General features: G+C 60.6%; 1 protein-coding gene across 1 annotated transcript; it reads right to left on the bottom strand.

Moving 5' to 3' along the window:
• Positions 1-481: 481 nt before the first annotated feature.
• On the bottom strand, positions 482-12,150 carry BESB_079380 (uncharacterized protein; the record flags this gene model as incomplete). Its single annotated transcript, XM_029366300.1, has 6 exons — positions 482-4,435; positions 4,716-4,922; positions 5,813-6,788; positions 7,121-9,336; positions 10,053-11,350; positions 12,129-12,150. The coding sequence occupies 6 exons, from the start codon at positions 12,148-12,150 to the stop codon at positions 482-484; spliced, it is 8,673 nt and encodes a 2,890-aa protein (XP_029217731.1).
• Between the last annotated feature and the right edge of the window lie 1,538 nt (positions 12,151-13,688).

Below are 13,688 nucleotides of genomic sequence, written 5' to 3'. Positions count from 1 at the left end.
TCCTTTTAGATTCTCTGAATTAGTTTATCGTTTTGCAAGAAGAGCAAACAACGAAGACGTGGAGAGCTACGGTGATTATACTTTAATGAAAATGCCGTTATTTTATTACTACAGAAGGGAGGAGCGAAACACCTGAAGGCACGTTGACGGATACCCACACACACCCCGATCTCCACGGCAGAGGCCACCGAAACTCGGCGACTCCAGCAGAGAACGTAATGCATGATACGTCCGCCTTACCTTCCGAAGTTTGCTGGGACCCCTCGCTGTCTGTGGCTCCACGGTTGCCTTCGCGGCGGCCGTCGCGCTCCTCTCTGCAAGCACCGTCCCTCACGAAAGCGCACCGAATACATCGAGTGAGACATGCTGAGACACAGAAAAAAGTGATGACTGAAGGCCGATGCGCTCGCGAATTGCTCCGCAGACTGGACCTGTATAAGGCAGGACACTGGCGCTTGCGTTCACTGCACTGAGACAGCATTTACTCGCAATACGCCGCACGCTGCCGAGGACGGTTGACGCCCACATGTGCATATTCTACAGCGGGCAGCTCTTGGTCGATGCAGGGGCACTCTGTTTGCTGTACTGGGGCGAGTACCACATGTAGACATGCGACGTTTTCGGCGAGTTCAAGGTACCTGCTTCCTGGCTCCAAGGCAAAAAAGAAGAGCCGTGTTTCGCTGGTATTGTCGGCTTCGTCTTCTTCGTCTTCGACCCGGTTCTCCTCCTCTTCTGCGCCGCCACCGAGTTCTTCTTCCTCTTCCAGAGCCCGCATCACGTCTTCAAGATCTTCTTCCTCCTCTTCGTCGTCCTCGTCACTGTCGTCGTCTTCGTCCTCTCGCGCAACCGACGCTTCTTCTTCTCGCCATCCTCGGAGTGCCTCGGCCGGCGGAAGGGCGAGCCAGCGTCCAGCGGAGAGAAACGCCACGCGCGCGAGGGACGAATACCGCCCGTCGCCGCCTGTCCCCCCCCCGCCGCCTCCACTGCCGAGGCCTCGCACAGCCATTGCCGCCAGCCGACGCGCCGCAGCGCCTGTCGCTCCCGCCGGAGTCCCGGTCCCGGCGCCCAGCCCTCGCCCGAGCACGCCACGCATTTGCGCGCGAAGCAGCAGACCGCGGGCCTCGGCGGCAATGCCGCTGACGGTCGCGCCGATGTCGCCCGTGGTTGCTCTTCGCTGAGGCCGATTCGCGCCTTGAGAGGAAGCAGTGCGGCGCTCGCCACGGCGATGCGCCCGGCCACCGCCTCCGGCAGCCAGCGCCCCCCCGAGGCCAGCGGCCGCCGTCCCTGTCCCCCCGGTTGCTTCAAGCCCGCCGGCGGCTTCAAAAGGGAAGCCCGCGGCAGGCGAACTCAGGCGAGTCAGACTCGTGGTTCGTCTTCGTCGTCTCCTGTGCCGTCTGCCTCGTCTTCCGCCCCCAGCCCCGTCTTCACGGTGAGACACCAGTACGTCGCCGCTGGTTTCTGTAGTGCTTCGACTGCTGCTTCGCAGCACCGCGCGGCTGCTGCTGTGCCGATGAGTGCGTGAGATCGACCCATCCTCGCTGTTCGAGGCGGCTGAGTTGGAGCGATTCGCAGACCCCTGAAAGAGCCCAAGGAGGCTGCGACGCCTGCGGCGGGATATCGCGCACGGGCGCCACCGGAGCCCAAACAGCGGAGGACCATCTAGGGCTTCGCTCAGCCAGAGAGAATCGAGGATCTGGCGCCGGCGCCGTCTCTGTCGCAGATGGTTTTCGAAGCGAACAAGAACATCGTCCTTTTCATCTCTCCCGCCTTCATCGATGTTCGCCTGACAGGCGTCGAGTGCAGAGTCGCGAGAGCTCTCTTCGTCATCCGACTCCGCTCGCGCGACTTCGCTCTGCCAGAATCTTCTACTCCGGCGCTCGCTTTCATTTCTCGCTCTTGCGTCGCCCTTCCGCTCTGCAGCGAAACTGTCAGGGTCTCCTTTTCCGCCGCGGATAGAGAACGGGGGACGAGGGGGAGGGCCCGTGGGACTCCTCGAAGACGCCCCCGTCGCCCGTCTTTCACCGCTCTCGTGTGCGCGGCTCGCCAGCTCCTCGACTAGCTCTTCCGCCGTCCTGTATTCGCCACCGGCCCCGCGCCGCCTAGGGGATGACCCGTGATAAGAGCCGTCACTCGCCCGCGTCCGCCGCCCGGCGCCGTCGGCCTTCCCGCCAAACTCCGCCCCGCCCCCGGCTGGCACCCACCGCCGACCCCCGAGAGCGTGAATGCGGAGAAGCCATCCTGGCTGGAGGTCGCTAATGGGGGGAAGACGCCGAAATATTTTTCGGCTGCAGGTGGCGCCCAGCGCAGCCTGCCTGGCGACTACGCCCGCGGATCCCGAGCCCGTGCTGTTGCTACTCGTGCTGCCCCTTCTGCCAGGAGGAACCGAAACCCGCGTCTCCCCGAGGCGCGTGACAGGGCAGCCGTCGGTCTGCGCCAGCACACTCCCAGCTGCCTCGCCAAACGTGAGAAGCTGCCGGCCCGCACAGAAGGCTCCGCTTCCGCAGCTGTCTCTCAGACGTCCTGCCGAGATATCCGCACACCTCGTGAAGCGCTGCCCGCGGAAGCCGCACGTCCCCAGCGCTGCGAGCTGCACTGGAGCCTCCATGTCGTCGTCTTGGTTTGTTAAAACATCCAGGTACCATTCGGACGAGCTGTAAAACTTTTCCTCATTCGCCAGGATGCTCTGATGGAAGGAGGAGAAGCACTGGAGCGCCGGTACCCGGGGTGCGGACAGCGGGACGTCGGAGAGCAGCGAATACTCTTCGGCGGCGTGCTCCACCTCGTCCGCTAGGGCTCCTGCTGCCGCGACCGCAGCCGTGGCCGCCGCCGAGCCGGAGGCCGAGTTGAGCGCTGAGACGACCGCCGCGTCAACGAACTCCGGGTACCGGTCCTTCCCCGCGAAAAGGGTGCTCAGGGGTCGCCCCACACAGGAGACACTGGGAGCCAGACGCGGCGGTTCGGGTGGAAGGAGGGAGAGGAAATCTACGGGAATCCCGGCGTGTGCTGCGGTGGTGACCGCTTCGGCTTGGCGCCAATCGGAGTGCCCAGGGCGGTAGAAAATGGTGATTCGGGCTCGAGTCAAGCCTCCGCGTCCTTCTCGACGTCCCCGGTCTCCGGCGCTCTCCGCAGAACTCCGGGCTGTCCGGCTCGACGTTTGCAGCGAGCTCTCAGCTACTCTGTGGTCCTCGGCATGCAGTGGCATCATCCCAGCTTCCTCCTCTGCGCTGCTGCTCTCCGGCCCATACTCAGCGCCAGCCAGCGTCATTTCCTCCCTGTAGCCAGCCCCTGCTGCCCCTGTCCCATCGACGACTCCCCCCGCCCCCCTGAGACTCGGACTGCCTCCTCCCCCGCTGCCGGCTTCTGCCGCCTGCCGTCGCCCTGCAATGGCATCCCACAGGGCCTGAACGGAGCTCCGGCGGGCCGCACTGTTCCCAGCGGCCTGGGCGCCCACGACGCCGCCGCTGCCTGCCCCCACGCCTCTCGAAGCCTGCACGAAGGGGACTCCCCCGATGGCAGTGGAGGGCGGCGGCAACGCCAGGGCGGGCATGGAGGCGCCTCCTGGAGGAGACGCCTGCGCGCCTAAGAAGACTGGCACGCTGCCTGCGACCTCCGCGGCGCGCGCGGAGCCTGCAGCGCTCGATGCCTCGGCGACAAGAGGCGTGTCCACGTCTTCGCGACTTCGAATGGAAGACGCCGAATGACCGCATACAGGCAGGAGAAGACCGACCTCGCAAAACGCCCGGCGGAAGAGATTCAAAACACGTGCCCACTCAGCTTCGGAAACTAAGTCCCGGTAGGGCGTCGTTTCGGCTAGAAATGAAGAATTCGGGTCGCGTCCACGCTCGGCGGATGGGTCTGGAGTCGTCTGGCGGGCGTGGGCTTCTGCTGCCCCGTCGGCTTCATGCGACGCGGGAAACGCACTCGACACTTGGCCTCTGGCTACCCGGCCGTTAAGCAGGAGCTGAACTTGTCCGTCTTCTCGGTCTTCGCCTCTGTGCACCGCAAAAGAGAAGGCAGAAGCTGATCCGTCGGCTGAGGCCTCTGGCCATGCGCGGCTCGGGCGCCCGGGCCCCTCCGAAGCCCCCGGGCGGGAAGACGATAAAGCGGAGCCTCGGGACCCGCTTCGGTCGGCGTCGCGCCCGTCAGGCACCCTTTCCCTCTCAGGCGAAGCGCTTCTTTCGCCTTGAGCCTGTGCCTCGTGTTTAACGTCGGCGTGGTGGGAAAGACACGGAGAGGAGGAAGTAAGGAGAGACGACCCCGCGAGAGCTTCCCCGTGGTCTTTAGCCGTCGCCGAGCGGCGCCCGAAGAAGGCCACACAGCCCATCAGGCGGCACACGTCAGCCTTGTGGAAGCGCCAGAGGGGCGCCAAGTGGCTCCGCGAGTAGAGCAGCGCTTCTTCGATCGTCGAGGAAGGCGAGGACAGGAGCGAGAGGAACTGCAGAAACAGAAGAGAGCAGAAACCATATTCGAAGAGCTCAAACGCGGAACCAATGGGACCGCACACTCACACGACATGCAGCGATGTCTGTGCAAATAGGACAGGACTGGGCGAGGCCAGACCTCCTTAAAGCGGCTCCCGGCACACAGAAATACTCGTGGAGGTTGCATGACGCCGCGTCCGCTCGACGCGCCTGGATATTCGTAGCTACTCCGAGGCACGCACTTTCTGCATTCGCTGCGCACTGGAGCATGCGCAGATACGGGGGATGCCTCACTTTAAGCTTGTGAAGCTCGAAGTGAAGCGCAGCCAACCTGCGCCTGTGATGCTTCTTCTGGCGGGCAAGCCAGTGGAGCGCCAGGTCGATTCCGTTCTTCTTGGCGGCGCCTCCCGGGCACGCGCGGAGTGCCCCTTCGTTGCCCTCGTACTTCAGCCGCCACTGAAGGAGTTGGCTGTCGCGCGTGCGCTCCAGCCGCCGAAGAATCTGAGAAACGAATCCCAGAGGAATTGCGGTTTGCCGACGGCCGCTCCACGCAGGAACAACCATACACAGCCGAAACGAGCCCTGTCTTGTAGTATCCTGGAATCTGTAAATGTGTGTGAAGTGCCAAACTAGTTGATTCGTCAAAAGTACACGATAAATCGTGGTAAATCAATAGCGACGGAGGTTGGCAATGCAGCCCCCTCGCTTATTGGAGGCTGCTTTACGGTATGGTACCTGGTCGCACTCCGTATTTGCCACTGTCGGCGACAGATCCGACAGTTTGTATACTAAAAGATACCTGTCGCCAAGCCGAAGATCTCTGCGTGTCTTTCGAGGTCTCTCTTCCGTGCTCTATGGCATCTAAAGGTACCGCTCGTCAATCCTCAGCACGCGGTAGACCCGGACTTCCTTTTCCTGTCTTTCATTCTACTTTTCTTCGCTTTCCCACAGTGTCCTTCGATCCTTTTCTGGCTCTCAATTGATGCCCACTTCAAATCTCCCTCAATCCCTATTCCCTGACTCGCTATCTCTAATGGCATGTTACGTTTCCTCTGTCTGTCGTGCGTGCATACAATCATCCGAGTCATTTCGCTGTTCGTCTCTCTCGTGGACACCCGCCCCCTATCAACCACGTCTGCTTTTATCCGAAGCGGCTGAGGCAGTCCTAAAGAATATTACACTACAGAAAGTCAACCCTGAATGGCGCGCCCGCAAACGCGAAACCGTATCCTTCGCTGTTATCTTCCTTCATGCTGCACATGCGTCTGCGCTTGCCTCCATCGTTTTTTTCCTCTGTTGCTGCGCCGCTGCCTGGGGGAGTCTCGGCACTCATCTCACACTTTTCTATCTTTCCGTGCTCTCTTTCTCCGTCCCTCTTTCGTTTTTCGCACCTCATGCAGCTGTACGTAGGCAGCCTCTACTTCTCCCGGCAGCAGCTGAAGTCTGCCAACGCGCATGGCTGATTTCTCCGCGTGCCGGCTCCTCCAGTCGAGAGCTTCCCGCTGCTTGAGGCCCTCCTGCACCGTCTTCTTTCCTCCTTGTTCTCGCTGTCCACCGTTCGGCTCGTGCGGAGCCTTCGCAGCTTCGGCCTCTTTGGCGCTCAGATCTGCTTCTCCGGTGCGGGTACCCGCGGGTCTCGTCGGGTGTCTTGACCCGCCAGGCGCCCCCCTGCTCTGGCCAGTAGTCCGCTGCGCCGCCTCCGTGGAGGTGCCGACGCGACTGAGCGAGTCCAGCGAGAAGGACTCGTTCACACCAAAGGACAGGAGACTCGGGAGACTCGAAACTTCTGAGTCGCCACGTTCCGACGCGGACGAAAGTCCCTCCTCTCCTGTGAATCCTGCCCCTCCATTGAGGTGCCTAGCTGCCCCCCCCGGCGGATCACCTGCATGCAATAGCGGGCTCGACGAAGTGACCGACGAGAGAACAACACTTCGGCTCGTTCCTCGCGCTGCTGCTTCGCCCTCCACTTTTTCTTCGCTTCCAGTCCCTGCCCGGTGCGAGGCCCCCGCGAGAGTCTCCTCAGCGCGGTCTCCCGAAGGCAAATGGAGACACTCGTGAGCCGCAGGCCACGGGAGTGCAGACGCGGCTTCCTTCTTCGTGCCGTCCTCTTGACTCGCCTTTGCTTGGGCCGCGCCCATTTGAGCCCGCCCCCGCCCGTCGGCGTCTTCTTTCGTCGTAGAACTGGGCGGTGGTGCCTCCTCTGTCTCTTGGCCTGGGTGTCTCTGCTGGCTGTTCTCCGATGAAGAATCCGACACAGCGAGGTGCCCCTCCTCTTCGCAGCGGCTAGCTAGCCACTCACGGTGCGACCAGCCCCGGCACTCCAGACACGGGCAATGGACAGCATCGAAGATTTGCTGCTGCTCTGCGCTGAAGCACCGCACACATCCACGCCCAGCTAGGCAAAGATTCAAGACGACCCGCGATGGAAACCGCACAAGGCGTGAAGGTCTCACCCCTTCGAGGCGCTTGCCCTCACGCGCAGCGGAATCCGCCCCGTGACCGCATGCTCTGTATTATGCGGGAAGCGAACAGAAGCTAAAATGCCACCCTCAGTGCGGATTCTAGTGTTCCCACGCTGGGGTGGACTGCCTGTCCTAAGCAGAAACATGTTGCTTCAGGAAGCATAATGAGAGTCTCTGATCTCCCGTAGGTTCTCTCTGTGTTGTCGTTCTTATGCTAGCCTTGAGCTGGGGCCTTACCAGAACTGGGCGTAGATGTCAAACCAGCCACAGTGCAAAAAGTGCAGCGCGAGAAGCTTTGCGAGAAGCATGTCTTCGCTTTCGATGAGATGCCTTCGCGCACAGAAGCCCGCAGACCATCCTCCCCCACAGAGAAGTCTCGGCAGCGCAGCGGCGAGGTTCGCATTGCTTCCGCGCGTGCACCAGGCCCGTCGGTACGCGCAGGAGGCTGGGTCTCTTCCAGCCGCGCGGCACCGCGACGGATGCCGCGGGTTTCGCGACTTTCCCAGAGAGCGACAGAGCGACAACGACGGCCGCCTCCCCGACACGTGGTGCCCGCACGGCTCGTCTACACGGCACGCAAAGGACGGTTCCTCGCTGTCTCGACTGCCTCTGTGCCGCCGCGACCCGCCCGACGCCGTGAGGCCAGCGAGGAGAATCTGAGGCGTACCGCCCGATCCTGTTTCAGTGAGGGCGCCTTCAAAGCCGCCGCGAACCGTTCTCCGCCGCCGGTCGGCGTTCCCGCCTTCTTCACTTTCCTTTCGCCTCCGCCGGCGTCGCTCCAGAACCTCTGTCTCCTCGCCTTCGCGTCGGCTCGCGACCCTAGTCTCCGTCCCTCTCTGAGGCCGCGCTGCTGGCGTGGCCGGCGGCGCGGGCCCCGCCGTCTCCTCGGAAGCCCCGGCCTCAGCTGAAGACCCTTCGCGGTCCTTCAGTGCCTGGCTCTCTGCAGTCGGCGTGTCGCGTGTTCCGGCAGCGGCTTTCGCAGCAGCCTTCTCATTCCTGGCGTGCAGAGCGAAGAAGAGTTGCTGCTCGGGCGGTGGAGGGAGGACGCGCGTCGCGGGGGCCGGGTCGCCAGGCATCAGTCGATCAATGGCGCGGGCAACGCCGCTGAGCGCCATCTGTTGATCTTTGTATGTCTCTGCGAGCGTGTGCGTCACGTCGAGGGCCTGCACTCTCGCCTGCAATCCCCGAAGCACCTCTTTCACTATCGCCGCGTGGATACCCTCCGCGCCCTTGTCGCCTCGGCGCGCCAAACCCGCGAACGCCGCGAGCTGCGAACTGGCGCCCGACTCCGTGAGGGCTCCCCCGCCAGAGGGTGTGTCCCCGCCCCCACCGGCGGGCGCGCCGAGAGTCGCGCCCGCCGAGGCCTTTGCGGAAGCCTCAGAGACTGCAGAAGGAGGCACTGAAGCCGAAGGCGGCGCTACCTGCAAGCACGGCGCAGGCAGAGAGTAGCTCGGCAGCGCTGACTGCGAAGAAGATAAGGCATTGCCAGGGCGACACGCTGCCGCTGGCGATGGGGCTGCTGAAAAAAACGGCGACGCAGAGGCGAAGGGCAAGAGGGCGGGCGAAGGAGATGCCGGTGGGGAGGAGATACCGGAGAAACACGAAGGCGAGAACGAAGAGGCCGCCGACCCGCGGCTGCCCGCGAGACCTGCGCGACCGTCGCCTCCATACGGTGAGACAGCCGACGCCAGCGAGGCAGTCGTGTCTCCTTCCCATCCCCGAACGAGTGAGGTCAACGCAGAAGGCGAAGCAGCCGTCGCGGCAGATGAGTGTGGCGGCGCATCAAGAGTCCCGAGGGTCGCGGAAGAAAGCACCCCGGATTCGCCAGTGCCCTGGGTTTCATCCCTTCGCTCTCCTCCCTCTTCTGCCGCCTCGTCTGCTCTTCCCATCGTCTGGATTTCGAGTCTGCCCTGTTGAGATAGATGTGCATCCAAAGCCGCAGGTGAAGCACCGTCCGCGGCGCCGGGAAGCCCATCAGCCGGCGGTCTGTCTCCCGTTCTGCTGCCCTCTCGTCTTCCGGCACCGCGAGCCTCGGCTAACGCCTCTGCTGTTGTTCCCTGTCCCTCCGTTGCACAGGCGGCGGACGGCGCGGGGCCGCGGCCAGCACTGTCATTTTCCCTGCGTCCCTGCGACTGGTTTCCTGCTATGGCATTTTCAGCAAGCACGAACGGAGCCGCGGAGGACGGGGGAGGCGAGCGTGGCGACGAAGGAGGCGCAGACGCAGGGAGAAATCCGCCACGCGTGGAGGCCCCGCCTCCGCCAGGAGCCGTGCAAGGGGACGGAAAGGATGACGTTTCGCCCTTGACGCTCTCATTTAAAGAAGAAAAAGATGGAGGCAGAGAAGCAGGTGACGGCAGCGAAGACGGCCCAGAGCGGAGCCCTGCTACTGCGCCAGCGCCTGAAGGCGGCCGCGCAGCTGCCGCTGCTGCTGCGCGGAGCTTGTCTTTCGATTCCTATCGCAGCCGACACATACATAGGAAGAAACGCGGACAAGATGAGAAGAGGCGAAGGAGTAAAGAATAAGACAACGGCTACGGAAGATTGTGAAAAGCGGCCTGCGAGAGGCGAGGAAGCAGACGCAGACAGGGGCAACACGCAAGCACAGAGGAGAAAGGATGCTCACGAAGGAAAGGGCACGCCGACCGCTATGCGAAGCGAGCGCGACAGCAGATGAGGCAGCCAATAATGGGCCAGAGTGAGCACAAACGAACATACACCAGAGAGAACAAACCAAGAAACAAGGTGGCCAGAAAAACCTATCGCCGTCACGCAAAACAGATGCCTGAGAGACATCTCCAGACTAGGCAAGCGGAGACACCCTGGGTACCAGACCAAAAGACGTTCAGGAAAAACGCCGGCTGATTCCAAGTGTAAGAACGTGTAAACGCTTGCAAGATTTGCAGGGACACTACAGGGATACGCAGTGAGCGGACGGCAAAAGACGAATCGCACGCGCGCATGTAGCTACCCACAGGGGGAGATTCACATCCCGAGTCAGCGACGGCAACTCCGTAGCCACACTCATAATTCCGCTTCTGTTTGGGTCGCATGTTGGAGTTTCCCTGCAATCAAACAACCTAGGCCTCCTCTGGGGTGGTTTCTCACAGCTAAATCCGCACCGACCTGCCAGATGTCTACACTCGAGAAGAGTCGCAGAAGAGGGGCTTACGAGGATGGCATCGAGGAGGAGATCTAGATTCTTCGTTAACTCGTCACAGCTTTTCCTGTGACGCTTTGCAGCTTGGGTCACTTCGTCGTAGAGAGCCACGAATGGCTGCCGTCCAACTGCGACGACCGTGAGAGGGGTTGCAGCGAGGCGCGCGAGAGCGTCTTCGCGGTTTTCTGCTGCTCCGGCTACCTCCGACTCTTCTGCGCGCGTTCCCCCTACTCCCGCCTCCTCGTCTGACCCGCGCGGGCCCGCGTGTGCGGCTTCGCCCTCCACACTTCCATCTTGCGGGCGCGGGAGTCTCGCGGAGACACTTCCGGCGCGCCGGCCCTCGTCGCCTCCGAGCGTCCTCGTCTCTTGCTCTGTGCTGTCCCTCGCTGCTGGGCCCCGCGTCTCTGCGTCATGTGTGCCGGAGAGAGGCGTCGACGACGAGGAAGACATCGACGGCAGCAGAATGCGCGAGGAGATCCTAAAAAGTTCGTTGCCGCCCGGCAGGCCCACGGGCGAAGCAGAGCACGCAGCTGCTGAAAACGTCAAGCACGCGGACCGCGCACCCCCACTCGCACGCTCAAAGTACAAAACCGAAGAGATTTCGCAGATCGTTCTCTTGCGCCTCGTGCTGCTGCCGGCGCGCGGGCCGGGGTCTCCCTGCTCACACGACGGGAGACGCGGGGGTGGGTGCGGACTCGACGCGGAGTCTGAAGCCGCGCGCGAGCTCGAAGATGAAGACGAACCGGAGGCGCGAGACACGCAGGAGGAGAAACTGGTGGAAGACGCAGGAGGGAAAGACGGAGCGCCAGCAGGATGCCGAGATCCAGAAGACGAGACACACCGCGTCGAGGGAACCTGGCGAATCGGCACGGCGGCCACAGCACCCGTGCCTAGCCCGTCGAGCAACTCCGAATGGGGCGGGGAGGGAGACGACGATGTAGGAAACGAAGATGCAAGCGAGGGCGGAGGCAACGAAGACGGAAACGCGGAAGAGGGAAAAGAAGAGGGAACGGACGAGGAGAGTGAGGAGGACGGCGAAGACGCGGAGTAGAAGGAGGACGAGCCGGAAGAAGACGGGTGCGAAAAGGAAGCCGCCGGAGAGGAAAGAAACGGGGACTCCTGTGGATCGGGGGGCTGGAAAGGGGCGTTCTGAAGACTAGGCGAAGACGGCGAAGATGAAAAAGACGAGAAAAACGCGGTGGAGAGGGAAGAGGAAAAGGAAAGAGGAGGAGGAGAGAAGGCAGGGGGTACGGCTGGCAAGGAGGAGTCAGAGGATGCTGAGGTCGCCTCGTCCCGCGTCCTTCCAGAAGCTGAGTCACGGAATTACACAAAAACGGCAAAAACACAACGGGTAGGCGCCAGCCTGTTAAGGCCGCCACACCTAAAGGTATCGTCTAACGTACATACGAATGCATTGTGAATACACGGCCATGTGTAGCAATACACATGATCGCCAGTCGCAGGCAAAGCAACCGAGAGAAGTACCGTTTGCACGCACATGCATAAACGAGCAGATACGCAGGCTTGCCTGTCCACGCCAGTCGTATGTTTCTTGGCATACGGCGGATGAATATATATTTGCATATGAATTCTAACCGGAAACACTAGAATCCTGCACTCAAGAGTTTACGGTTTTGCACGTAGCTTTGAAGGATGCGGAAAATGGGTTTCGGCGTCTACTCAGTATCCCCGCAGGCAGCGCGGAACGCCATCTCCAGGAAAGCATATCTCCACAGCACGCTTTCGGAGTATTGAGAATGCGGACTCACCACGTGACACACTACGTGGTTGCAATTTACACGGAAAGACAGCCCGGCACATCGTGGCATGCACTGACATACTGATGCCACCGTGTAGCGCCTGGGTACATATTAAATGTATACATGTATATAGCTATGAAGAGAGAGGTAAATGTGGGCACAGAGTGGAAGGCCCGCAGAAAGAACCGAACTTCCAGCTTGACCTGGCAACTTTGATAGAGGCCAATGTAAAAGTCCCGTTCACACACACTGGGGAACCGAAAGAGTTGTTATATGCCCCCCACCACCGATGGATTACCGTTCACATTCAGCATTTGCTCGCCCTTACCTGGCCTGTCGGCGTGAGGCATGGCTAAAGAGGGGCGCCGCTGCTGATGCAAGGAACCGACGGAAGCAGCAGCGTTTTTGGTACCTCCGGGAATTACGCAGACGGATGAAAAACACTAAATATCTGCAGAACCTGGTAGTGCTGACGAGGAGACGAAACGTGGAAGATGCCGGCCCAGATCACATTTGCATGCATCCGAATGGAGTGGGGAAGCGAAGAATGTAAAGATATGCGTTTCCAGAGAAACATAACTCGAAGGATTCGCAGGGCGGTATTTTTCGCCCTCCTGTTGGAGACGTACAAGGAAAAGGCAATGTCTTGCTCCACTTCTTACAACCGTGATGCTGTTTGTGTCACCCTTGCTCGCACAAGTCCGTTCCTCTACAGATATGTTTGTTTTTCTTCAGTGGAGCAGAGGCGACGATAAGGCACGCGCGTCCTATCGACGGCTCGACGATCGCCGATACGTATACACGCAGGTACACACATGCTCATCGACGTATCAACTCTTCGGCGTATGCGACTTGTCCCCGGGCTTGAAAAAACTCACGCTTCGCTTTTCGATCCCGACACGAAAAACTAACACAGTAGCCACGAGGCGACTGGTTCATCATTGGACGGGTAAGACACATTGATATGTACGGTCAAGCACCTAGATCACAATTTTGAGAGGCAGAGGTTCCAGCTGAGACTTACTTGTTTTCGAGTTTGCGTTAAAAGCACACTTATCGCGCACTGCCGTTTGGGACTGGACACTGATAACCCCTTTCTTATGGTGGCGGTCCGCGTTTCAACATTGGAGCCGGAGGAAGGTGGCCCAGTCTGGGAAAGAAAGGGTGGCGGCAAATACACGCAAAGGACCAAAACGGTCCGACTGATTCTGTTCACGGCTCAAAAATGTGCATAACCAGTTGCTGCACGCGTCCATCGGACTGAGACAGGAAACAACGGCCGTTGAGCACGGCATGTTCCGGCCGTGTTTCTCGTTCTTGTTTCTGGAGACAAGAGACACAAAGAGAGGCCATAGGGGTAGAAAGCGAGCAACGAAGTCTCCATACAGTGAAATGAATGCGGCCGCTGGTCGCATCCGAAGGAACCTCTAGCTGAAACTTCCAAGGGTAATGCACTCAGGAAGGTACATGTAGGCCGTAAATTCCCACTGCCCTCCACTGTTAAGCGAAAGTGGAGGCTTTTGGCGTCGTCTGAATAAGGACAACCACGAAAACCACACCGGGATCGCAGATGATAAACACGTAGGCTGCGGAAGACAGTAAATGGAGCAAAAAACTGGAAACAGCGAGAACGCCCAGAAACGTTCACCCCCGTCGCACGCACATCCAACCGCCCGACACAGAAACCATTCAGGGGGGTAGGCGGGCTGCTTGAAATAAAGAAGTCCAGCAAGACTGCCAAGGCTCTCGTCCCCAATGATCGCACGCGCTTTTATCTATTTTTGAACTTTTGTAATCCCAGCGAGCATCCCTACTGATGAGGAAACTCGGTACTCTCGCGGTGGCGCTTCTGGGTGGACGGGACCGGACTGAGGCCAGCCAACAGGAA

This window comes from Besnoitia besnoiti, chromosome VII, assembly GCF_002563875.1.
Source record: "Besnoitia besnoiti strain Bb-Ger1 chromosome VII, whole genome shotgun sequence".
Taxonomy (NCBI): domain Eukaryota; phylum Apicomplexa; class Conoidasida; order Eucoccidiorida; family Sarcocystidae; genus Besnoitia; species Besnoitia besnoiti.
This window is presented reverse-complemented; position numbering and strand designations above follow the sequence as displayed.